General features: G+C 40.3%; 1 protein-coding gene across 3 annotated transcripts; it reads left to right on the top strand.

Annotated features, from left to right (window-relative positions):
- The first annotated feature begins 1,958 nt into the window (after nt 1–1,958).
- KNG1 (kininogen 1) lies at nt 1,959–25,770 on the top strand. 3 transcript variants are annotated; one of them, XM_028101009.2, is made up of 11 exons: nt 1,959–2,150; nt 5,946–6,056; nt 7,032–7,116; nt 8,620–8,792; nt 9,649–9,756; nt 15,748–15,832; nt 16,903–17,075; nt 21,909–22,016; nt 22,134–22,220; nt 23,690–23,767; nt 25,690–25,770. In XM_028101009.2, exons 1-11 carry the CDS (start codon nt 1,959–1,961, stop codon nt 25,768–25,770), a joined length of 1,281 nt encoding a protein of 426 aa, XP_027956810.1. The 3 variants fall into 3 exon arrangements, with proteins under 3 accessions (XP_027956810.1, XP_027956811.1, XP_027956809.2); XM_028101010.2 differs by lacking the exon at nt 9,649–9,756; XM_028101008.2 differs by lacking the exon at nt 25,690–25,770 and having other exon boundaries at nt 23,690–24,436.
- Nucleotides 25,771–26,127: the final 357 nt, after the last annotated feature.

Genomic DNA, 26,127 nt, shown 5'->3' with positions numbered 1-26,127 from the left:
GCTGTAGTTGGGCATACCAAGAAGGTATGTTTTATCAGTCAAGGGATTATTCTTCTCATCTAAAATTCAAATTCCCTCCTAATTGTTATTTCTAGTCCTCTAAATTTCCCTTCGGAAAAAAATAAGTTCTAAATTCAATTACGATGCAATCGAGGCTTGGGCGATGAATTGCAAAGAATGTTGCAGGTACAAATCATGACCATAAATTCAGGTGCACAAGAAATATCACTTTATTTTCAGAACAAATTAATTTCCATTTCAGGCTGCCATCCTAGTCGGTTAATAGAAGACTTAACCTCAGTCCTTCTTTGAGTTCCTTCACCCTGCTACTCCCCACACAAAGTTGTGCCACAGTTATAGAATCTCATGTAGTGCCAAGGTGTTTGGGTGGTGGGCATGAGAAGGAGGTCTGAGTCTTCATCTCTGGTCCACTAGGTTCCCTCCTGCTGAGGGATACTTACTACCCTGTACACATCCCTCTTTGGGTTTAGTTTATCAGCTACCGCTGCATCAAACTGAAGGCATAAGAGTCTCTGCAAGACTGCTAGTGAACATATCTGCCCTGGGCTCTTCTCCCTGAGATCTTGCTGCCTTCCAAGCTACATGCCCAGAAAGCAGGGCAGAGGTGTTCTCTGCTTCAAGACACCCAGAGACATCGTTCTTCTCATATCTTGCCCCCCAGCCCAGGGTTGCTCTAGTCTCAGGTAACTTCTCTTTATTCAGTTTTACTCTAAGAGAACTCTTTCTCCACAATCAAATACTCTTTCTTTTCCCTTCTTCCCAAGTCAGGGCTCAAGCATTTAGACATAGGCTAATAAAGCTTTGGGCTTGCTACCTGACTTACTGGAAGCAGTTGCAGGTACATAGTGATGGCAGAAGGTATATTCGTGTGTGTGTGTGTGTGTGTGTGTGTGTGTGTGTGTGTGTGTGTGTGTGTCTGGGCCGGGGGGTGGGGGCGGTGGGTTATAGGGGAAAGAAAAAAAAAAAACTAAGGCTAAAAGAGATGTGGGTAAGTTGGTTGTTAGGCTGGGAAAAAGGAGGGGCCCACAAAGAGGCAGAAGCTGAAACTGGAAGAGAGAGGAGATGTCTAACAGCGCACAGTGCAGGAGGAGTTGGAATCGGAACTTGGGGTTTATCAGAAAGGTTCCTTAGGTTTGGTGAGTAGACACCCAAATCCACCACACCAGAAACAAATGCAAGGATGGGGGAGACAGGGCTTCACTCAACACATCTCTTCTTATGCTTGTCTCCTGTCTCCTCCACCCTGGGGAGCAGTTTCCTTTCTAGAACCAATACAATTGAATGGAGAGAGGCTGACTTGACCAGAGACCAAAGAGGATGCCCATATTTTATTTTTAGTTGCACTGGCGTCCTGGTGCGGGACTTCCGGCATGCACTATGTCCCTGTGCATGGGCTCCCCAGGCATGCAACGTGATTGGTAGCAGCCTGCTTTTCTGCAGCTAGATATCTTGCAAAGAAATGATTAAAAGTATCTGTACATTGTACTCATTGTCACATTGTTGTCCCATATAGTGACCTTCATAAAGAGCTTTGGGAAAGTCATTTGGGAAAGGGAATAACAGGTGATTGGTGTTTTTTTTCCTCCTTCTTTAATAGTTTCTGTTCTAATTTGTTATGCAACATTGTGCAATCACCTGGAAATGTGCTCTGTGCTCCCACGTGCTTCCTGAATGCAAACAAGCAGGTTAACAACCCCAGTGTTGTAATGTTTCAGCCTGAAATCTGCTTGGATAACCCAACAGAGCCATTTGTCCTTTGGAAATAGGGTGAATTGCGTATGGCGGCAGGAATCCACCAGGTTTGGGAGCGCTGAGGCAGAGAGACACACGTACAGAAATAAAAGGCTGGGAATAGCTAAAATTGACATCCAAGTTGGCACTGGCGCCCGATTCTTGGTGAAACCATCCCTCGGCTCCTGGAGGGAGACTGCTAAATCATGAAATTACTTGCCTTGCTTTTTGTCTGCTCCAGGCTGCTACCAAGTTTAACCCAGGAGTCCTCACAAGAAATCGACTGTGATGATGAGGACTTATTTAAGGCGGTAGATGCTGCGCTGAAGAAACATAATAGCAGAAACCAAAGCGGCAACCAGTTTGTGTTGTACCGTGTAACTGAGGTCGTCAGGACGGTGAGTGAGCTGTGTCTTACCTTGAGGTCATTTGAGATGTGTGCTGTCACTCGGAGCCCAGCCCCTCCCCCACCACACACACACACACACACACACACACACACACCACCACCACCACCACCACCACCACCAACAACAACAACAACAACACCATCAACAACAAAAATCACCAAAGCAAAGGTAGAAGCTTACAGCTCTTAGAAAAGATCAACACCACTCTTTGGCCCCGGGGGTGCAGGGCAGGGTATGACTAGTCCTCAGGCGGCCAAGCTTAGCTTCCTGGGTGATCAGGAAAGCAGGGTGTAATGAGATAAAGTTAAATGGAATCATTTGAAAGAAACTGTTCGGAGTGGGAGAATCCAGGAACTCAATGGGACCGCAAAAAAGGACTTACTGGGTGACCAGCCCTTAGACGAAAATATGAAGACCTCCAGACCACAGGTGGGGAGGGGATGCTTATGTCTAACAAATACTGTGTGATCTCACTTATATGTGGAATCTAAGAAAATGTCTAACTCACTGAAGCAGAAAGTAGAATGGTGGTTGCCAGGGACTCAGGCTGGAGGAAACAGAGGGTGCTGGTCACAGGGTACAAACTTCCAGTTATAAGACGAGCAGGTCCTGGGGATCTAAGATGCGGCATCATGACTATAGTTAATAATACTGTAGTGTATACTTGCAATTTGCTATGAGACTAGATTTTAAGTGATCTCACCACACATACACACCCACAAAAGGTAACTATATTGGGCGATGGATGTGTTAATCAGCTTGTTTGTGACAATCACTTCACAATGTATGTGTATATATGTATATATATCTCATCACATTGCACACTTTTGACATATGCAATTTTCATTTGTCAATTATACCTCAAGAAAGCTAGGGGGAAGGGAGAGTTACATCTAAGAGGAGGCAGAAATGAGATTAACATGCATTAGACAAAATGTCGATCAGTCTGTATGGCCGAATGCATCAAGGGTAACAGTGACGTTCTAGATGGTTTTTAATATTTTTTATAACTAATTGATGCACACAGGTTGGAGACAAATCCTGACAGTATGTGTGATTTCAAAAAAATACTAATCTTTTGATAGTTTGTTTAAATGAATTTCGCTATAAAACTCTATGCCTATCATAGTTAAGTAACTGTTTACTTTGGCAGAGGAGAAAAGTACAGTCATTTGACAAGATCAGGATAAAGAAAAAAGCCCACAGGACATGATTTTTTTTTTCCTGAAAGTAAAATTGAGCCATTCTGTCTCACAAACTAGTGTAATGATGCAGACATTTGGTCCTGGTCCTCTCAAGCAACAGTTGATTGGTGTTCTCTTCATTGGGTGACATCCATGACAAATGTGCTTTTTTGTTCTAAAATGTCCATGGAATCATGCTTTACTTTGCCATATGGGCACCATCTATACCACTACTGCCTACTTCTTTATCAAAATCTGAGACCTGGAAGGAACTTGGGAGACCATGTTGTTTGACTCAATCATCCCAGGTGCAAATAAAGTGAGGCAAGCAGGCTCTGAGAGTCAGGAGACTTGGGATCTGGGGCCAGTTCTGCCTTTTCAAGGTGTGGGGGCTGCCTCAGCCCTGCCCGTCTACTTGGGGCTTCCTTTCTTTCACCTGCAAAGTGATGGGCTGGTCAACATCACCTCTCCGGTCCCTTGCTGTTTGAATGCCAGGATTTTCCATTTGGAAAGCTCACCTAACTCAACACCTTTGCACTTTCTTTTTTTTTAATTGAAGTGTAGTTGACACACAAAGTTACACTAGTTTCAGGTGTACAACATAATGGTTTGACAACTCTGTATGCTATACGATGCTCACTACAAGTGTAGCTCCCATCTGTCACCATACAACGTTATGACGGTATCATTGCCTATATTCCCTAGGCTGTGTCTTTCATCCCCGTGACTTACTCATTCCATACCTGGAAGCCTATAACTCCCTCTCCCCTTCACACATTTTACCCATCCCCACCGTCCTCTGCCCTGGCAACCGTCAGTTTGTTCTCCGTATTTAGGGGTCTGTTTCTGCTTTTGGTTTGTTCATTTGTCTCACTTTTTAGATTCCACATATAAGTGAAATGATATGGTATTTGTCTTTCCTTGTCTGATTTATTTTACTTAGCATAATACCCTCTAGGTCCACCCACGTTGTCATAAATGGCAAGATCTCATTCTTTTGTATGGCTGTGTAATACTCCATGATACATATATATATATATACACCAAGGTGTATATACACACACACATATTCTTTATCCATTCATCTATTGATGGACATTGGAGTTGCTTCCATATCTTGGCTACTGTAAATAATGCTGCAGTAAACATATGGATGCATATATCTTTTCACATTAGTGTTTTTGTTTTCTTTGAGTAAATACACAGTAGTGGATTGCTGGATCATATGGTATTTCTATTTTTAATTTTTTAAAGAAGCTTCATACTGTTTTCCATGATGGCGGCACCAATTTACATTCCCACTGACAGTGCAAGAGGGTCCCTTTTTCTCCATGTCCTCACCGACACTTGCTATTTCTTGTCTTTTTGATTCTAGTCATTCTGACAGATGTAAGGTGATATCTCCTTGTGGTTTTGAATTGCAGTTCCCTGATGATTAGTGATGTTGAGCATCTTTTCATGTGTCTGTTGGCCATCTGTAGGTCTTCTTTAGAAAAGTGTCTATTCAGGTCCTCTGCCCATTTTTTAATTGGATTATTTGTTTTATTTGGTGTTGAGTTGTATAAGTTCTTCATATATTTTGGATGTTAACCCTTTATCAGATATATCATTTGCAAATACCTTCTCCAATTCAGTAGGTTGCCTTTTCATTTTGTTGATGGTTTTCTTTGCTGTGCAAGAGCTTTTTATTTTGGTGTAGTCTTAATCATTTATTTTTGCTTTTGTTCCCCTTGCCTGGGAAGACGTATCTAGAAAGATGTTGCCAAGGCCAATGTCAGAGAAATAACTGCCTATGCTTTCTTCCAGGAGTTTTATGTTTTCAGGTCTCACAGTTAGGTATTTAAAGTGCAAGGCACTTTAAAAGTTTTATTTATTATCTCATGTCATGCCAGAAAAAATAAGGCAAATAAAAATACTGAAATTACCAAAAATTAATCCACCATCCAGAGATAACGTTTTTTTGAAAATGAGAAGTCACCTCTTATTTGTTTCCTCACTGTAAAAGAAATACATGTTTATTTTTTAAAAAGACAACTCACAAACATTTGTTTAAAGAAGTGAAACAGCTGTACTCCCACCACCGAAAGACAAACATTTTAATAGCTTTGCTTCATAACTTTCCAGACTTTTAAGAATCATATATGTACCTATAAATTGGTTTTTACAGAAATGGGCTAATACTATGGATAGCACTTTGTAACTTGTATACAAATATGTATTTATAAATATATTATGAACACTCTTCCAAGTAAATATTTATAACTTTCAGTATTTTAATTTTTTTAGAAGATTTTATTTATTTATTTGAGAGAGAGCGAGAGCACAAGCAGGGGGAGGAGCAGAGGGAGAGGGAGAAGCAGACTCCCCACTGAGCAGGGAGCCCAACACGGAGGTCGATCCCAGGACCCTGGGATCATGAGCTAAGCCGAAGGCAGATGCTTAACCAACTGAGCCACCCAGGTGCCCCAACTTTAAGTATTTTTAAGAAATGTTTTGGTCTCACTGAATTAAATCAAGATCAAATACTCATATCTGCATTAGATCTCATTCAAATTATTTGCTATGGGGTCAGTTATATGTCTCTGGTTGTTTTTTTCAGGATGACCCTGACACATTTTATTCCTTCAAGTACCAAATCAGGGAAGGAAATTGTTCTGTTCAAAGTGGCAAAACCTGGCAGGATTGTGACTACAAAGAATCTGCACAAGCTGTAAGTGGGTGGATGGTTCCTGAGCCCCTGGTGTTCCCTGTCGAGACTGTCAGATATTTTCGCTAGAGCTGGAGATGGTTAGTATTGTTAGGCCTCTTTGTAAGGGATGCAGATAAACCCTCAACTCGTAGAAAAGCCAAGGCTCGGTGTCCGTGTTCTCGTTCTGTGTGTCAGAACACGAAGAGGCCAGCAGTGAAACATAGAGAAAGCCCTCCCAAGAGACAGGGACTCTAATGACCAATTAGGGCAGGGGACCGGGTCCCAAAGAGACAACAGATCAACATTTGGGCCAAGATCGAGGGCTGCTGAGGGGACAGCATGGGTGCTTTCATTGCATAGGCTCTGCTTCCCACTAGCTGACCCCCCAGAACCTCCATGTTGCCTCCTAAAGCAGAGATAACACTGACCTCATCAGGTTGTTGGAGGATGAAATGAGACACGTATGCAAACAACCTTCTTTTGCTGGCAATGCCTACCTTAACCAAATGCCTAACAAGTGCCTGGCCCAGCACAGCTGGTTGTTTGCCTTAATGAGGGGGGAGTGTGGACAGCGTCTGCCCCGATGGAAGCCGCTCTTTCCCCATTCCGGGGATCCACGCCTGCATGTCACAACACTGGCCTCCTGCCTGCGCTTTCAACACCAAAATTGAATGGAAAATCAAGAGGACAGTTTAGCAGCCTGGCAATAAGGCACTGCATCCATTTTGGTGAAAAGGAAACTTGTTTTAAAACCTTGCCTTTTATACTGCCTCTCCTCCAACGTCTCGTGAAATCGGTGCCTTGCCAAAATAATCATGAGGCTACAAAAACTTTCATTCTTGCATCTCAAAACTCTGTTTTAAAAAGTCTTGGCAAGTTCAAAAAAAAAAAAAAAAAGGAGAAGCTATATTGAGCCATAGTACTAGGTGGACTTCTCCATCTGAAAGGTGAAGATGAATGGTCTCTCTCTCTCTCTCTCTCTTTTTTTCTTTTTAGGCCACAGGAGAATGCTCTGCCACGGTGGGGAAGAGAAGGAATATGAAATTCTCCGTGGCTACGCAGACCTGCCAGATCACTCCAGGTAGCCCTGGGGGACAAGGAACCTGTTCTCTGTGGTGTCAGGAGCACAGCCTGGAGGAAGGCCCCGTCCCGAGGTGGCACCAGCAATGCCTTGGGGGTGGGGTGAGGGAGGGGCAGAGTCCTGGGTCAGGGCCAAGCTCAGGCCGATCATCCCCTCTGCGCTCTCCCGACTCTCCTCCTGACTGCGGCATTGTATGGGGCATGCGCAAACACTCTGCGAGGGGACCAGAAGACACGATAACTGCCTTCAATTGTAGGCCATGAGGGAGGGAGAAAAGCACAGGCTTTGAGGTCGGACTTGGCCTGGAATCTTTCCAAAGTCCTCACCTTCTCAGCTTTCCTCTTATCTCTAAAAGGGGATAAGGGATAACAACGATTTCTGCATCAGAGGGTTGTTGTAGACTGCAACTGGAAGGTGTTTTTCTGAAGGTCCCATCAGCATCATCTAGTAAGGGTAACCAGGATACAAGTGATAAGAGCTAACATTTACTGGGCATTTACTGCCCGCCACAGTTCTAAGTGCTTCGCGTATATTAACTTACTTAATCCTCCCAACTCTAGAAGGTAGGCGTTAATATCCCCGCTTTACAGGTAAGAAACTGAGGCCCACCGCAGTTAGGTATCTTGCCCAAGATCCCACAGCTACTAATTAGCAGAGTTGGTATTGTAGACGCTGAATAAACACAATTCCTTTGGGATCTGAGGATGGAGCAGTAGCTCCTTATTGGCTCCTTTCCGAAAATGGCAGAGGGGCCAAATCATATTGAAATGATCCATCTGCAGTTCTCTCTCACTTGACTTTTGCCCAATGGCTTCACACCCGCCACAATTACTAACAAATTAGTGTACCCACGGAGCCTAGCTCAGCACCTGGCTCATGACAGCAACAGCGACAGAGGGTGCAAAACATGTTGGTTGTATTGAATTGATACAAAATGTATTATGCTCTGAACCAGGCTTGGAGGAGCTTTAATTCGAGCTAAAAAAATAAACAACTTATCTATTATGTTTTACTTTTTCAAAAGAGATTTATTTAGGGAGTGTGAGAGAGTGGGGGGGGTGGAGGACACAGGGGGCGGGGCACAGAGGGAGAGAGAGGATCTCAAGCAGACTCCCCGCTGAGCGTGGAGCCAGACAAGGGCTCGATCTCATGACCCTGAGATCATGACCTGAGCTGAATCAAGAGTCAGACGCTTAACTGACGGAGCCACCCAGGCACCCCAATGTTTTACTTTTCATAAGAGGATAAATCCATGTTGCTTCTATAATTTAAAATTACTTTTAAATAAATTTAAAATAACTATGCACACTAGTGTGTATGTAAGCGAACGAGAGGTTTATTGTTCTGGCTAGAGAGCAGTCTTGCATCCTCTTTTTTTAATGCATAGTAGGATTTACTGGAAAGTTCATGAGGGCTTTCCAAATTATCTTACTTATTTAGGGCAGTTTATCTAAACGCGGGTCTCACTCATTAATGCCGCCCCTTTGCCTGCTCTTTGTCAAGCCGAGGGCCCTGTGGTGAGAGCTCAGTATGATTGCCTTGGCTGTGTGCACCCCATCTCGACTGCGAGCCCTGACCTGGAACCCGTTCTAAGACATGCCATTGAACATTTTAACAACAACACGGATCATTCCCACCTCTTTGCTCTTAGAGAAGTGAAAAGGGCCCACAGACAGGTTTGTTCTTTAATTGTTCATTTCGCACCTGTAGTCGGTATTACATATTCTTTGCAGAGACCGTGAAATGGAAAAGTTATTCTGTCCTTAAGGCTTTAAGAAAACTGTATCATTACCCACCTATCATGAGTCAAACATGGCTCCAAAAATTAAATTATACTTAAAAATTCTGGATATCCTCTAAATTCTAGGTTCCATATCATCAGGGGGGAGAAAAAAGTAAATACTTGTAAATCTGGTCTTTTTCGTTGCCTCAGTTCACTAAGCCTCTACTGACAGTTGACTAGGTCCTTTGTATTTTGGCCTCTAATTATGAAGGACTCACTTTGGTCAGTAACATGCCCGGCTTTTAATAGACCTTCTGATTTGCTTTCATGCGAGACCTGTGTTCTGCTCAATTATGTCCGTATCCAGCTGTATCAGGGTGCAACTAGTCCAGGATGAAGCAGGAGAAATCTTCCTGCCCGGCAGTCTGGGAACCTGATGCTCTACCAGTAAAGGCCACGCAAGCTCGAAAGTTTTCTTTCGAATAGCATTACTAATATTTCACAAATTCAATGGAAGCTTTTCTTCCTGCTGCCTAGTGAGGAAATCCTGCTAGGTCTTAGGGAACTAGAGTAACTCCACAGTAGATTGCTTTCTGTCGTTAGATGGGTGGGGGTGCAGGGTGTGGGGGTTGTGAGGACAGAGTGAGAGTCATAAAGTGTTTGTTATTTATTAAGAAATGATTTCTGCCCAGTAATAATCATCGTTCATGTTTTTGAGCATGAAATGCCAGGCAACATTCTCTGCGCCTCATAATGCTGTCAATGATGTTGAAGCTGCCTTTTAAATATTCGCTCCCAACCTGTTTCAGGTGGTGGCTGGATGGAACTATGAAATTTCTTACTCAGTTTTGCAAACGAATTGTTCCAAGGAGAATTTTCTGTTCTTGACTCCAGACTGCAAGTCCCTTTTGAATGGTGTAAGTAGGCAAAAATCTAATTATGAAATTCCTAGCACTTTGTGTCCAGTCTTTCTGGGTGAAGGAACGCTCAGCTGTGGAGGACGTCTCAGTCACTAAGATGTCAGATGACATTCACTGATTCACATTCCCTTGGGAATTCCAAAGCTCACACACTGGTCAAGCTGCCCTTCCCACCTAGTCCAGGAATCTGCACACCCGGCAGAGCACTTACAGATGTAAGCAGGGACTAAGAGAGCCTGAGACCAAATGATGCCATGATTAAGTCTGTCTTTTCATGCCTTCACTCTCCTGTCTCCTTTTCTTCCCCATGTGCTCTATATCCTTACTCCCAAGCTCTACCCAGAACAGTCCCTCTCTGCTTGTTTTCTCACTTTTCCTCCCTTGCCTTTATCTCCAATATACACATCCCGAGTCTCTATCCCTCAGTGACCCTTTCTGGGATGATACCCCATTGTCTGAACCAAAATTATGTTAAAAGAGAGTATCTCGAGGTGACAGTCATTAGTGCATGTTAAGATGGCCAAGGCATGATGACTTCCCCAGGGATATTGGCATATAGCAGAGGACTATGCTGTAAGCAAGCCCTTTAACCTAGGAATTCAACTTCTAGAATTCTGTTACATGGGAAGAAAATGAGAAATCCAGACAGGAATAATTTCAGCATTATTATTAATAGAAAAACATTGGAAATGACATATCTTCAACAGTAGGGAATGGTTAAGTAAATCACAGTATATCTGTAGTAGAATATGTGCAGCCATTAAAATTACATTTCTAGGTTTTAGTGACTAGTAAAATGACTATAATATGTTAAGTAAAAAAAGGAAAGAAAACTATACATACAGAGTCATTCAAAAATATAAAGTAAATGTAAGTATAAAAAGTGATGAGAAACCAATATGCCAAAACATAAAATACAGTTAACTTTCAGTTGGAAATTTAGGTGCTTTTTCTAATTCTTCATACTTTTGGAACTCTCCAGTACTTCTCAAGGTCTCTGATGAAGCATGTGTTTATTTCATAACTGGGGAAAAAATTAAAAGGATGGCATTAAGAGAGTAAAAAGACAACCCACGGAGTGGGACACAAGAATCCCTTATTTGGTAAGGGTTTAGTACGAAGAATATATTATTAAAACCCCTACATTGCAACAACAAAAAGACAACCCAATTTAAAAATGGGCAAAGGAGGGGCGCCTGGGTGGCTCAGTCGTTAAGCGTCTGCCTTCGCCTCGGGTCATGATCCCAGGGTCCTGGGATCCAGCCCCACATCGGGCTCCGTGCTCAGCGGGAAGCCTGCTTCTCCCTCTCCCACTACCCCTGCTTGTGTTCCCTCTCTCGCTGTCTCTCTGTCAAATAAATAATTAAATCTTAAAAAAAAAAAAATAGCAACACCTGTCTCACAGAGGGGTTAGCGTCGTTCAAGGGCATGAAATAGAAATGAAATGTTTTGCCCACAACCGCTATAGTGTAAGGCACACTGTCCAAAGTGTATTGCAACAAGCAGCGGTGTCAGCATCACCAGGGGGGCTGTTAGAAAAGCAGGAGCTGGGTGCCTGGGTGGCTCAGTTTGTTAAGCGACTGTCTTCGACTCAGGTCATGATCCTGGAGTCCCGGGATCGAGTCCCGCATCCGGCTCCCTGCTCGGCAGGGAGTCTGCTTCTCCCTCTGACCCTCTTCCCTCTCGTGCTCTCTATCTCTCATTCTCTCTTTCTCTCAAATAAATAAATAAAATCTTAAAAAAAAAAAAGAAAAGCAGGAGCTCAACTCCACCTCTACCTACTGAATCAGAATCTGCATATTAACATGATTCTCCAGTGATTTATTTGCATACTAAAGTCTGAAAAGCACTGATTTGAGAGGTTTCATAAATAGTTCTCTGGCCACGTTGCATATTAGAATCATTCAGCTAGCCTTAAAAAAGGCCTGTTCCCAAGCCATCCCCCAGACGTTCTGATCTATGATGTACACCTGAAACTCATAGGATATTAATTATACTTGTTTTTTTCTTTTTTTAAAGATTTTATTTATTTATTTGAAAGAGAGAGCACAAGTAGGCAGAGCGGCAGACAGAGGGAGAGGGAGAAGCAGATTCCCCACTGAGCAGGGAGCCAGACGTGGGTCTCGATTCCAGGACCCTGGGATCATGACCTGAGCTGAAGACAGACACTTAACTGACTGAGCCACTCAGGTGCCCCACACTTCAGTTTTTTCAAAAAGCTCTTAAAACTCTTGATATATGTAGGTTGTTTGCTGAATACATCAATTTATATTCCATCAGCAATGTATACCCCTGATAGAATTCAGTATTAAAAAAAAAAAAACCTTAGGGGTGCCTGGCTGGCTCAGTTGGCAGAGTTATGTGTCCCTTGATTCTAGGGTCATGAGTTCAAGCCCCACCTTAGGGGTAGCATTTACTTTAAAAAAAAAGTAAATTAAAAAGTCATGAGATTAAAAAAAACTTAGCTAATTTCGTAGACAAAAACCTTTTTAGTTTTCATTTTATCAGTCAACAATGTAGTTAATATGCATTTATTTAACCACTATGTTTTCATATACTTGTTAGAAATTTATGGGTTGAATTTATAAATTGTCTTCTATATTCTTTGCCCATTTCTCTTTGGAATAAATCTTAAAAGATTTGGAAAATCATATTTTTATAGTAAAGGTATCAGTGCTTTGTCATATTTTCTCAGGGGTTTACTTTCTAGTTTTCATTATGGTATTTCTGACTTATGAATAGTTTTGGTTTACAGGTTGCCAAATCTACCAATATTTTCATTTGAATTTTTCTACCATTTGCTCAGCAATCACTTTATTTTTTTCCTTCTAGTTTGTCTGTGGTCAATATTTTATAATGTAACTTTTGATCTTATCTGGAATTACTTTTGTTGTATCTTGCGATTTTTTTTTCAATTTTTTAAAGAGAATAACCAGATATCTCAACAGTCTTTCCTTCTACATAAATTCATGACAACCTTCATTCCATAGTAGTCTCCTCCAAAAAATCTGTTCTCTGTTTTTGTACCAACAACACCATGTTTTAGCAGCCACAGATTCATAGAAAGTTGAAATATGTGATTTATTATCCAGTGTTTCTATCTTCAAAACCAACCTTAGAAAAAGTTTGTGAGAAAAACTTATATTGTCACATAGACTGGGATTCCATTACATGTCTAAATTAATTTGAGGATAACTGGCATACATACTCTTTAGTCTTTTTAGTCAAGAATTTGGTATACATCTCTATTTAGACAAGTTTCAATTTATATTTCTAAAATTTGGGGTTTTGTTGTTGTTGTTGTGTTTGGTTATTGCTATCAGGAATTAAATCCTTTTGTTTTTATTTTCTTTTTAATAAGTTATTAGGTACAAATGTATACTTTTTTGTGCATTTTTCTTACATTCAGCAACTTCACTGAATGCTTATTAGCTCTAACAGCTTTTCATTGTTTCTTTTGATTGTTCTAGATATACAATAATATCTTATGCAAAAAATACTTTTATTTTCTTTTCTGATGCTCATTTTTTTTGTTCTATGTGTTAATGAATTGACCCAAACAAACAGACATAATTTTTGAAATAACCGTGATCATCACATACCATCATGTTTTATTCCTGATTATGTTGGCAAAGCCTCTAAGATTCTGTCATTATGTATAATATGTGCTGTGGGTTCTAGGTAGACATTCTTTGTCATGTTAAGGAAGCATCCTTACATTCCTGTTCTTTAAAGAGTTTTATTCTTTTCATTTTGTTCTTAAATAAGGAATTGGTATTGAATTCAGGAAATGATTTAGAACAGATATTAAAGTATCTATTATGTTTTCCTAATTTAATCTGTTATGTTGTTTTGACAGCTTTCCTAAAGTAATCTTTAGATTCCTAAACTAAACTCTATTTGTTTAGTTTAATTATTCTTTAGATATACATTTGGATTCTATTTCTAGTTTAGGAATTCGACATCTATATTTATAAGTGAAAGGTGTTTAACCGTTTTCTGGGTGTGTGTTTGTATGTGTATTCTATTTTTTCAGGTTTTGATATCAGGATTATAATTTTATAGAATGAAAATAGTTTGCCACTATTTTATTTTATTTATTTATCTTTTTAGCTAATAGATTTTTTGTTTTATTATGTTATGTTAATCACCATACATTACATCATTAGTTTTTGATGTAATGTTCCATGATTCATTGTTTGCGTATAACACCCAGTGCTCCATTCAATACGTGCCCTCTTTAATACCCATCACCGGGCTAACCCACCCCCTACCCACTATTTTATTTTTTTAAGTTTATTTTTTTAGTAATCTCTACACTCAATGTGGACTCGAACCCACAACCCCGAGATCAAGAATTGCATGCTCTACTGAGTGAGCCAACTGGGCACCTCTGCCAATATTTTCTATATTCAGAAATATCTTATACAACATGGAAATATATATACTTCTTTAATTTTTAAAATTATTCTTCCATAAAATATCTATGTTATTTGGAGGTGAGAAGTGGAATGAAGTTTAGAGTAGGAATAGCATTTTCTCCTTCTCCAGTCATTGATCCATTCAAGTTTTCTTCTTGTTTTTAAGTCAGTTGGTTATTTATACTTTTCCAGAAAATTATCTATTTCTTTGGAATTTAAATTATCGTAAACTTGTTCATAACATTCTCTTATATTTTTCTACTTCTTTGTATACTTTGTTATGTTGCCTTTTTTATGCACTTGATTTTTTCCTCACCCCAAGAATGATCTTTTGAATTTATTTTTAACGCTAGTACTGTTTTCAGACTTCTCAGTTTTGCTTTTACCTTCATTGTTTTCTCCTTCTTATTTTCCTGAAGCCTGTTCATTATTATTTTCTTTAACTTCTTGAGATAAACACCTAGTCTTAGGGATGTTTTGTTTTGTTTCTTGACTCTCTCCTTAAATTACAAAAACATTTAAAGCCACGAGTTAACTCTAAATGGTGCTCTGGCAATATGATGTGGAATTCTCATTTTTATTTTGTGTTTTATTTTTTTCCTTTTCTAAGGAACCCTAACTATTTAAGCAAGTGTGTTTATATTTCCAAGTAGTTAGTTTTTGTTTGTTTATTTGTTTAAACATGTAAGTAATGTAATATTAATTTTCAGGGAGGTTTTTTTTTCTCTTTTTGGTGCTGAGGCCAAAGAACATGGCCTGTATTATTTCTGATTTGATAAATTTATTGAGACTTTTTTATGACCTAGTGTGGAAGTGATTAAAAATTTTGCATCATACTTATGAAAGTGTCATTTTAAATCATGTGTGTCATATGAAAATATGATTTAAATAAATATTATGTTATTCAAGTCTCCTATGACCTTATTTTTTTTTAATCCACCTGGTCGGTCTTAGATTTATAGTTGTATGTTAAATTTCCCACCACAATGATTTCTATCCATTTCTATTCCTGTATGTTTTCTGCTTTATGTATCTTGATTCTGGGCTTCTAGACTATATCTTTTATATAAATTAAATAATCTTTATTACTACCTTTGTGAGTTTTTTGTTATCTTGAATTTTACTTTTTCCAATATTAATAATACCTTAGCTCCTTTTTGTCATAGTTGCCTCATATAGCTTTGTTTATCCATTATATTTAAACTTTTTATTATAATATATTATCCTTGACGATGTAATACATTAATTTTGTTTTTAGCTTAATCTACAAGTCTTTGCCTTGCTAAAAGAAAATTTTATCTGCTCACCTATACGGTTATTATTTCTATACTAGGTACTCTCATCATCCTGTTTCATGTTTCTGTGGGTTTGTGCCTATGTGTTTGCTGGAGATGCTGTTAACTAATTGTCTTTTATTCTCTCTTTGCAATCCGACTATGTTTTGTTGTCATTTTCTATGTGATGATTTGTAAAGTCAGCATCCTATTTTTAGTTATACTAGTTGTTTACTTTAAAGGTTCTTAAAAATGTTCTTACTTTATGTACCTATATACTTTTTAAAAACCAGGATATTGGTGAATGTACAGATCACGCACACATGGATCTTCAGCTAAGAATTGCTTCTTTCTCGCAGAAGTGTGAACTCTATCCAGGTATGACATGACCCATGTTGGTCCCTGACAACGGACTAGGTCTTTTCACAGGAATTGTGCTTTGGTTTCCATGATCGGCCACAAAGTCTGTGTGATCAGCAGACCTTCCCGAGATCAACTGACCCCGTCTCTGCCCAGCTGTGTGGCAGCAGGTGTGGCTGAGACTGCTCTGGAAGTAGCCAGAAGGGAATATGGTGACTACAAGGGGAAGTGGCTGGCCTCTGGGTACAACACCAGCTGGTCTTCCCTGTGTGCAAGATGTCCCTATGTCAGATGCTGTAAATTGGGAAAGCTGCATCTCATTTTTAACCACTTAGAGTAAAATCCTTTCTTTTTTTTTAAGATTTTATTTATTTATTTGACAGAGAGACACAGTGAGAGAGGGAGCACAAGCGGGGGGAGTGGGGGAGGGAGAAGCAGGCTTCCCGCCGAGCAGGGAGCCTGATGCAGGGCTCGATCCCAGGACCCTGAGATCATGACCTAAGCCGAAGGCAGACACTTAAAGAATGAGCCACCCAGGCGCCCCAAGTAAAATCCTTTCAATTAAAGATTGGGTTTTTTTTTTTTTTTACCCACATGTTACAATGGAGGGAAAGGGAAATACTGCAAAATTTGACATTATCAAGTCCTTATTTCTTATACCAAGAATTGGCTTTTCTCATTCTTGGAAGATAGTTGTATGCACTCCATGATGAGAAGCATTACTGAAGCTGCCTGCTCACCAGAATCATAGGACTTAAAATTTTCCCTCTAGAGAGTCATTCCTTTAAGTTAAGCACTGCTCTTTACAGGTGGTTCCATCAGAAATGCAAAAACTTAGGAAAAGTACAGCATATTGATTGATCCACTAATACCTACTGATTGAATGTTTTCCTTAACACACTTGGTTCTGAGAAGAGAAAAAGAGAGAGGCCTTAAGGTGAAGGTCAGATAGACAACCTCTACACACTACTGAGCCTCGGGCTGTCATGTGGCCCTCTGTAAATGGATGCCAGATCACGTGCAGGAGAGCTACTAGGCTAGACTTTTCCTTCCCCTGCACTTGCTAACTTAAAACCTGTTTCTTTCAGGGGAGGATTTTGTACAACCGCCTTCCAGAATTTGCCTTGGCTGCCCCAAAGATATACCTGTCAACAGCCCAGAGTTGGAGGTGGCTCTGAATCACTCCATCGCAAAGCTTAATGCAGAGAATAATGGAACTTTCTATTTCAAGATTGACAGTGTGAAAAGGGCAACAGTACAGGTCTGTAAATTACGCTACAAAAATAATGATATTAGAACCTAGGTGTGAATTTGCTGACTAATTTTGCCATCATCCTTGGCTCTGCATTGGGAACCAGCATACCCAGGGAATAGGATCTGGGAGATTTGAATTTCAAGTGCCAGCCTCACTGCATTCTTTGTGTGTGATCTTGGAAAAGTCATTTAGAACATGTTCTCCATTTTCTATCTGTAAAGGATAGGGGTGAGGATCAAATAAGAACGTAGATGTCAATCGCTTTTCAAACTCCAAAGTGCTCTGTAAATATTAGCAACTATTATATAATTAACAAAATTCAGTGCTAGGAAAAGCAAAACTTACTCTCTGGGTTTCTAGAGTCATTTTCATTGTAGCATCACTTAGTGCCTTGGGCTCAGCCCCTTTGGTCTGTCATTGTCCAGATTCTTCACTCTCACCCGCATGTCGTTTCTCCTCTGCCTTGGGTGCCCTTCGCTCCTATAGATGTACCCTCTGGGGATTCATCTCTCTTGCCATGCCCTGTCAATCAAAGCTAAGGAGTGTTCTATTCTGGGGGTCAGGAGACCCAGCTCTACCACAGCACCACCACTGTGCTGGATGACCCTGGAGTCATTCAGACTCACTCAGGCCTGTGGCCCCATCTGAAAAAAATGAGTGGCTGGATTAACAGAGCCCAGAGTCCTTCCACTCCAGCAGCCTATAACCAGTGTATTCATGGACAGAGTCCTATGATAGACCTCAAAACTGGCTTCCCTAAATACAAGCTAAAGAAAAGTAATCAAAATAGAACCAAACTGGTACACCACACCAACATGATCCTTATAATCTGGTGAAAGAAATAGCACTAAAAAAATTCATACTTTTGGCTCAGGAGTGAGCCAGATTTCTAATTTCTAGAAATATAAACTAGAAGGAGTCTTTATATACAGTGATATTCACTGTAGCTTTAACTATAAACCCCCCCAAAAAAGGTAAACTGTCAAAATGATCAATAATCTAGCAATGATTTGATATATCTGGTATATCCGTACAATGGAGTATTAAGCAGTAATTTGAAAGCATCTTTGTGAGGCATTCTTGGTGTGGGCAATGACTCCTGCTAAAATATGCAGGGAAAAACAAGAGGCCGTAAAACCGAACATACATTCTGTCCTCGCTTATGTTATTAAAAAGTACAGAAGACAATACTAAAAAGAAAGAAATGCCTCAGACTATTCACAGTGGTGGTTTTTAGGTGACGGCACTATAGGCTATTTATGCTCATCTTTCCAATTTCCTGTTCCAGTTTTATGACTGGAAGAAAACCTCTAAACAAACAGTATTAAAGTAAATCAAACCTGACCCTCTGTCTTCTACTCAGGTGCTTGTTCCTGTCCCCGAGGCCAGCCCCCTCTCCCTGGTCTCACAGGCAGGGGACCAGCATGGGGCTCCCTCCCCGAAGACGCTAATCCATGCTGCTCCTGTTCGTCAACTCTTCTTGGCCCCCACCTCTCTGCTTTCTTCCCACTGTCCCTTGTTCTTAACGATGGAGGAGTTGTGCAGTGCCCTGCCATTTATTACAGGTCCAAGATTTGCTGTCAGGAGGAGAACCAGGCATTCCCATGCATGAATATTTAGTCTTCTTGGTAGTTCCAGTTCTCTCTGTAAATTAGTGAATCAACTCTCTAGAGTATATGCGTGTTTGTTTATGCTAAGGAGGCCAGGGAACCACAGGAGGTAACGCTGTGAATGGAAGGCAATTTCCATGGCCAAATCAATCTGGAATATTGTGAAGATTTCAAACTTACTTTTAAGAGATAGATCATTACTGATGCTTGTGTTTAAAGAGAGAGCCGTTTGACTGCTCCGACAGAGATATTCAAGGCAGCCTTGGTGGAAGCGGCCCCTTTACCAAAATTCAATTTATCATGAGATGAATTTGCTAAGAGCCAAGCTCCAAATGACCAATCTGCCAAATTGCTAAAGATTTCTTTTACAGTTTTAGTCTTGCCTTGGCTTTGCGTGTTTAGTCCTGTGTGGATGCATATCTATTCCTATTTCAGAAACCGCGAACTTCTTAAATCCTCCATTTTTCGCATGTGAGTGGTTGCTGTTTGCGCCACATGTCCCTTATTTCACCCCACCCCTGCTGCTGCTGCCCCCCCTTCTGTCAGCGCTCCTCCCCGCCTCTGCTCAGATGAATATACTTCAAGGATCTGTGTGTGCACATCAAGGTGCTTCTCCTTTGACAAAATCTTGGAGATGTCAAGGAATATGTATATGTCTAAGACTTAATGCAAATGGCCAAATTACAAAATTATTTGCAATTATGCCAATTTACATTCACACCAACTGGGTATAAGACACTGATTGATGATCTCGTATTATATTCCTACCAGCAGTGATCGAGGCTGCATGTTCCCCACACCTGGCCAACAGCAGGCCTCATCACTGGCTTCCGTCTTGGTCAACATGAAAGATTAAAAATGATGTTGCATTGCTTTTTTAATGTGCATATCCTTGGTTATTAATGAAGTAGACTTTTTTCCCCCAGGATAAATGGTCATTTTAACTTCTTTCCTGAAATACCTGTTCATGTCCTTTGCACATTTGTTTTGGCATTAGACTTTTTATTGATCCTATGTCATATTTTTCCCAAATTGCCTTGCTACTTTATTTACTGTAATTTTGAGAATAAGTTTTCATTTTCGTCTAGTCAAATTTAGACATTTTCCCCTTCCTTTAGGTTTCCTTCCTCTGCTCTTCCCCTAAGAAAGGCCTTCCTCATCCTGAGATCTGATGAATATTTACATCTGTCTAGCTCATTAATTTTAATTTTTAAATGCCATTAGATCTGATATTGCTATATAGTGTTCTCCATTTTAAAAACAAAACTTGGACAGGGTGGATTTCAGCAGGGAAGACTTCTGATAAGAATGACACTTGATGATGATGGTGATATATGGATATGACCTTGAGGCCCTCAAACAGAAGATGGTATTAGGTCTCCTTCATTTCTGTCCTCTGGACCCTGAAGAGAGCTGTCGGTTGCATTTTATGTTGTCAACTTTCTTAGGCAACATCACATTGATCAACTCTAAGGCCAAAAAATTAGATTAAAGTATACCCTGAAATAAGCAAGAAAATTTTTGATCACTGAAGTATAGATGCTAAAACCCTCTTAGAAACTTCCTCTCTACTTACACATACACTTGGAGTTTTAAAAGTTAATTATTATATTTCTCTTAAGATTTTAACCATGCTTACCCAGCAAGACAATGCCAAGAAAGGAGGAAGAGGAGCTTAGTTCTTCCTACAACTCTGCCTTCCTCATCTGCCTCCCGTCAGGCTTTCCCCGTGTTTTTACAAAGTATAAAGAGATAGGGAAGACTGTTAAGGTTTGCTTTTATAAAAATGGGGTTGTACTATCACCCTATAACTTCATTTTTTCAATAATGGTCATCCTTCTAGGTCAACAGATATGTATGATGTATTCTCTTGACAGCTACATAATCTGTCCCACTCTCTCTCCCTCTCTCCCTCTCTCCCTCTCTCCCTCTCTCCCTCTCTCTCTCTCTCTCTCTCACACACACACACACACACACACACACACATATACACACACAGTCGGCTTAGACTACCATAGCAAAATATCAACGATTGAGTGATTTAAACAACAGGAGTTTGTTTCTCACAGTGCCTGAGGCTTAGAAGTCTAAAAGCCAACCAATTCAGTTCCCTGGTGAGGGCTCTCTTCCTGGCTTGCAGATGGCAACCTTCTTGCTGTGTCTTCAACTTCAGAGAGAGAGAGAGAGCTCTGGTCTTATAAGACCCTTCTAAAGACACTTCTTATAAGGATGCTAAGCCCATTATGAGGGCCCCACCCATATGACCTCATCTAAATCTAACTGCCTCCCAAAGGCTCCACCTTCTAATACCATCACATTGGAGGTTAGGGCTTCAATATGAGTTTGGTGGGGGACATAGTCAGTCCATGACACACACACACACACACACACACACACACACACACACACACACACTTAAATCCTAGAATTAAATACCAAATAACTTGGTCTAGAAACCACGTCAACTTTTTAATACATAATTTAAAAACATTTTTATCAAGTGTGTTTTTCAGGGTATAAGAATTATAAGATATGGCATTTTTAAATGACTTAAAAAGCCATCCCTGGGATTTTGTTGAAGTCAGAGTAGTTTAAAAACATGAGCTTAATTTCTTAAATAAATAAATGAGGTGTGCTTCTTCTAGACCAAAAAAAAAAAAAAAATTGGGCCACAAATTGCTTAATGGAAGACAGCATTGTATAATGATTAAGGTTGTTGCTAAAGATTAAAGCATATTCTTAATATAAAAAAGAAATAGAAGCGAGCTCGAAAATCCAAATAATTTTTCTAATCACATAATTTCTATAGTGGTACCAACTCAGTATTTCTCGATCTAAGATTTGGCAGGATGATAAGGCATTTCAAAAAAAAATAGTTAACTTTTTCTTCCTACTTTTCTTAGATTCTATTACAACTTGAGCCCTTGAATTATTCGTGACTTTTGCAGCTGTTAAACAATAAAACTCAGGAAAATATAAATATAGAAATTATAGCTTGCTTCCCCCCATTTTGAAAAGGAAATGAGGCCAGTCATTAGCCAAATATTTTTCACATGCACACAAATTGAAAGTTTTGTTGTCAAACATTTGTACTTTTCTGTGTAACTCTCATTTGTTTAGTATATAATTAAAATGTCAATATTCTCCCCAAAAACTTCTTAGAGTGAAAACATATGATTTATTATACAATATTAATTAAGCTCCTACTTTGTGCTAATTAATTATCCAGGTGGTGGCTGGACAGAAATTTTCTATTGCGTTCAGAGCCAGGGAAACCATGTGTTCCAAGGAAAGTAATGAAGAGTTGGCAGAAAGTTGCCAGATCAATAAATACGGAGTGAGTAGTAACGCAACTGTGTATTTGCTCCCTGGAAACCTTTTTGGTATTTTATACTTGTTTAAGCATCACACGAACAACACTGTTCTTTCTTTTGGCTTCTGTCTTCATGGATAGCAAATCCTAGAATGTAAAGCCGATGTTTTTGTGATACCTTGGGAGAAAAAAATTTACCCTACTGTCACCTGTCAGCCACTGAAAAAGGTATGATTCTAATTACAGTCAGCTCGGGTCAACTTTGCTCATTCCGAAAAGTCATATTTGAGGGTTGAAAGTGAACTGTTATTTAAATGAATTGGGAGACTATCTTCTTAAAATGGGGAAGAATGCTCACATTTCTGTGCTGACCTCTTTATGGCTAGACATGAGAGCAGCAGTCCTCGTAATTACATACCATGCCTTGTCAGCATCCCATTGGCAGGGGGCCCTCGCTTGGTGAAGTGCAGGCCCTGCTGTGGAGGGCCCATGCTAGCCCGTGCACCCGCAAGGTGTGCCTGAGACGAGGCCCTGCTCTCCCATGCTCACTGCTTACAGCCAAGGAGATCGGGAGGAATACAGATCTCAGCCCCCACTCCACATCAGTTGACTCAAAATCTGCATTTTTAACATGATCCCTGAGGCGGTGGGGAGGGGGGAGGAGGTCATACCCATGTTCAAGTTCAGGAAGCATTAGTTTGCATCATTTTTTTTTAATTTTTAAAAGATCCCTGGGAAGTAAGTAAGACTTTCCCCATTGCCAAGGATGACATCCTAAAAATTACAAAGATGCTGAGGTCATAGGGTGAATAATAACATTACCAAGTGTACTCTCTGTCCCAGGCACTGTACTGAGAGCTTCATACATATTTCCCTCCTGACACCTCTATGAGGCAGGTGCTGTTATTATCCTATTTACAGATGAGAAAAATGAAGCCGGTGATGCTCAGATTCAAGTCTAGATCAAATCAGAGCCCACCCTATTCGCTGTGATGCTGATTCCTAGTAGGGTCTGACTTGTTTGACTCTCCAAACCATGTTCTTTGTACCACCAAACACTGCCCCTGACCATCACATTCTCACAGGTAGTGAAAGTGTAGGTGGAAAAAATCCACAAGACCGTATCTTCAGTGCAGTTTGCCTCTTCTTACTTTTTCCTGATTTACATTTTTGCCATGTGTCAGTATGTACAGAGTCTAATAGAAACATTATACAAAGACTGCGTTTCAAGCTGGTGACAATTCCTAATGTGTTTCAATGAAACAAAGTAGTTGTGAATATATGCTCCCTAGATATTCAGCTCGTAAAGCCACTTAGCGCCTTTTAGGATAAAAAGAGTAATTGTGCTAATAGAAACAGTATCAATGAATAAATAATGTGTCATGGCTTTATATAACCATGGGCTTAGAAGGTACCCTAGGGATTATGTAGTACCACCACCCAATTTTTCCCAGTGAAGGAAAAACTCTCCAGCTTAGAGTATTAAGAACAATAATCAATAACCACAAATTATAAAAGCAACCAAAGAGGAAAAAATATTCATTCTCATCCTCTCTGGAATATTAATATAGTATTTGAAGTCTGATAGATTTGCCCCATTGTAAAGAAAGATAGCATTGCCAGGACTCAGTCCCTTCTTTCTTCATTGATAGTATGGTTTTCACAGTAACACATTCATCTTAATATGTCCTGTTTAGATCATATTGATGAAAAGGCCTCCAGGTTTTTCACCTTTCCGATCAGTACCCTTGGAGAAAACAGAAGAAGGAACAACTGTAAGTCCACCCCACACTTCCATGGCACCTGTACAAGGTGAAGAGCGGGATTCAGGAAAAGAACAAGGACACACTCGTGGGCATAGCTGGGGCCATTACAAGCAAATAAAACATGGCTTTGGCCATGGCCATAAACATGAGCATGACCAAGGCCATGGGTACCACAGGGGACGTGGCCTTGGCCATGGACATCAAAGGGAACATGGCCTAGCCCAAGGACATATACATGAACATGGCCACGGCCATGGAAAATATAAAAATAAAAGAAAAAACAATGGAAAGCACAATGGTTGGAAAACAGAGCATTCGGCAAGTTCTTCTGAAGATAGTACTACCTCTTCTGCACAGACGCAAGAGAAGACAGAAGGGCCAACACCCCTCCCTTCCCTAGCCCAGCCAGGTATAGCGGCTACTGTGCCTGACTTTCAGGACTCAGATCTCATTGCAGCCATGATGCCTAAGCCACCAGCTCCCACAGAGAGTGATGATGATTGGATCCCTAACATCCAGATAGAGCCAAATAGCCTTTCATTTAACCTGATATCTGACTTTCCAGAAAAAACCTCCCCCAAATGTCCCGGACGCCCCTGGAAGCCAGTTAATGGAATGAAGCCAGCTGTGGAAGTGAAAGAATTTCATGATTTCGATCTCATTGATGCTTTGTTTTAATTTATGCCGCCGTGAGTCTTTAACACTTCATCATTCCTCTCCCCATTGTCTAAATATCCTGATATAACACAACAAAAGCCCTGAAGCTTCAGAACAGCTTAGAGAGAAGGGGTGAGACTCGCAATGGGGACATCGTCAATCTCTATGGACGACGTATAACCGTGTGCAGAATCCTAAATTCCCTCTGGGTCTTCCTCACAAGTTTTCTTATCTAACACAGAAAATGGACAAACTCATGTGCCTTATGACCTATGGCAATTTGCTTTTCTGACAACAAATGTGTACCTTAAAATGTATGTCATGGACTTTCATACAAAGATTATTGACATTCTGAATAAACTGCGGCATGTGGTCCCTGAACACATGTGAAAATAAGGGAAGTCAAGAGATTGAATGCTGAATTTCTTAATGGGAAAAGAAATAATAATAAAACCTCTAGAGGTTAAAGAGGGACAGCAGGAAAGAAAGACAGATTGGCCAAAGAGAGGACAGGGGAAGTAAATTAACTGACTTTCAGTTTCCACAATGACTAGTGTATCAAATAGTTACTCCCACTTGACAAAGCTGTCCTGATAATTCTCTTTCTAGGTGAGAGGGTTTCTTGTAAGTCAGTCATTTCCATTTACTCATTAAGTACCTTTTACAACAAGGCTTTCAAATGGGAGTTTTCTGTTTGTTCATTTGTTGCCCATGCTATATTGAGTAATCCTGAGCTTTCAGCAACTCTGAGTTTAGTGATAAGGATGGAAAGCAGAGAAAGTAATATAGAGGCAGTCTTGCCAGGGAAAACGTTTTTTAAATAATTGACAAGTGAATATCATGGGGTGTGATGCAAGTTTCGTTCAGAAATTTTATGAGGAAATTCCTCTCTAACCTCACTTTATGATCATATCATCTTTTTGCTATGACATTGAAGAGCACTGGTTTTTGCAAAAGAGAATAATATGATTGTCTTTAATTGCCTTATAACATGAGGGAGGCGTGTATTTTATAACCCTTGCTGCGCTTTTGCCTAGGGAAACAAGCTAGGGCTTTAAACAGCTACACTTACCTGTGGATGAATGTTTCACTGCTACTTCAGTTTATGGGATGCATTTGAACCTCTGAGTTTTTATTTCATTTCAAATATTATCTGTACTTTTAAATAAAGAACCAATGATGTCAGGAAAAAGTCTCATCTTGTCAAATGGTTGCTTCACTCTTCTTTTATTGAATGATAACAACAGATTAACAGAGTTTTACTATACTTACAGAGGCACCTAATGCCCTGCGAGTACAAGGGCCGACCTCAGGAGGCCGGGGCAGAGCCAGCATCTGAGAGCAAGGTCTCTTGACCAGTGGGCAGAATCTTCATGCCTGCCACAACAGCCCCAACAACCTCTATCACCAGCCCTGCATGGAAGGAGAAGAAGAAGGGATAAAAGTTAAAGAGAAGAATGCCATTCTACTATTCTGTTGCTGAGTGAAATAAAGTTCAGTCTTGATGCTCTCATTCCTGGTGAATTCATGGTGGTCTTCTTTTGGCCACACCTATCCTACAGCAAAGTCCAGTAGATCAGAGAGCCAGTGTTATGACTCTTTGTCATGGAAACTCATAGCCCAGCTCTAGAGTATTCTTACTAACCAAGGCAGGAGTTAGGTTCCTTACCACCAAAACTTAATCATGGATGTTAAATTAACAGTTAGTGGGT

Source organism: Eumetopias jubatus, unplaced genomic scaffold, assembly GCF_037043125.1.
Source record: "Eumetopias jubatus isolate StellerSeaLion01/CBP00866 unplaced genomic scaffold, mEumJub1_p1.0 scaffold_1, whole genome shotgun sequence".
Lineage (NCBI taxonomy): Eukaryota > Metazoa > Chordata > Mammalia > Carnivora > Otariidae > Eumetopias > Eumetopias jubatus.
This window is presented reverse-complemented; position numbering and strand designations above follow the sequence as displayed.

Excerpts from the sequence above, each read along its gene's own strand:
- KNG1 (XM_028101008.2), top strand. The coding sequence starts at position 1,959 with ATGAAATTACTTGCCTTGCTTTTTGTCTGCTCCAGGCTGCTACCAAGT. Across the intron at positions 7,117-8,619 it reads GACCTGCCAGATCACTCCAG|CCGAGGGCCCTGTGGTGAGA; the intron begins GTAGCCCTGGGG and ends CTCTTTGTCAAG. Across the intron at positions 17,076-21,908 it reads TGAAAAGGGCAACAGTACAG|GTGGTGGCTGGACAGAAATT; the intron begins GTCTGTAAATTA and ends TTAATTATCCAG.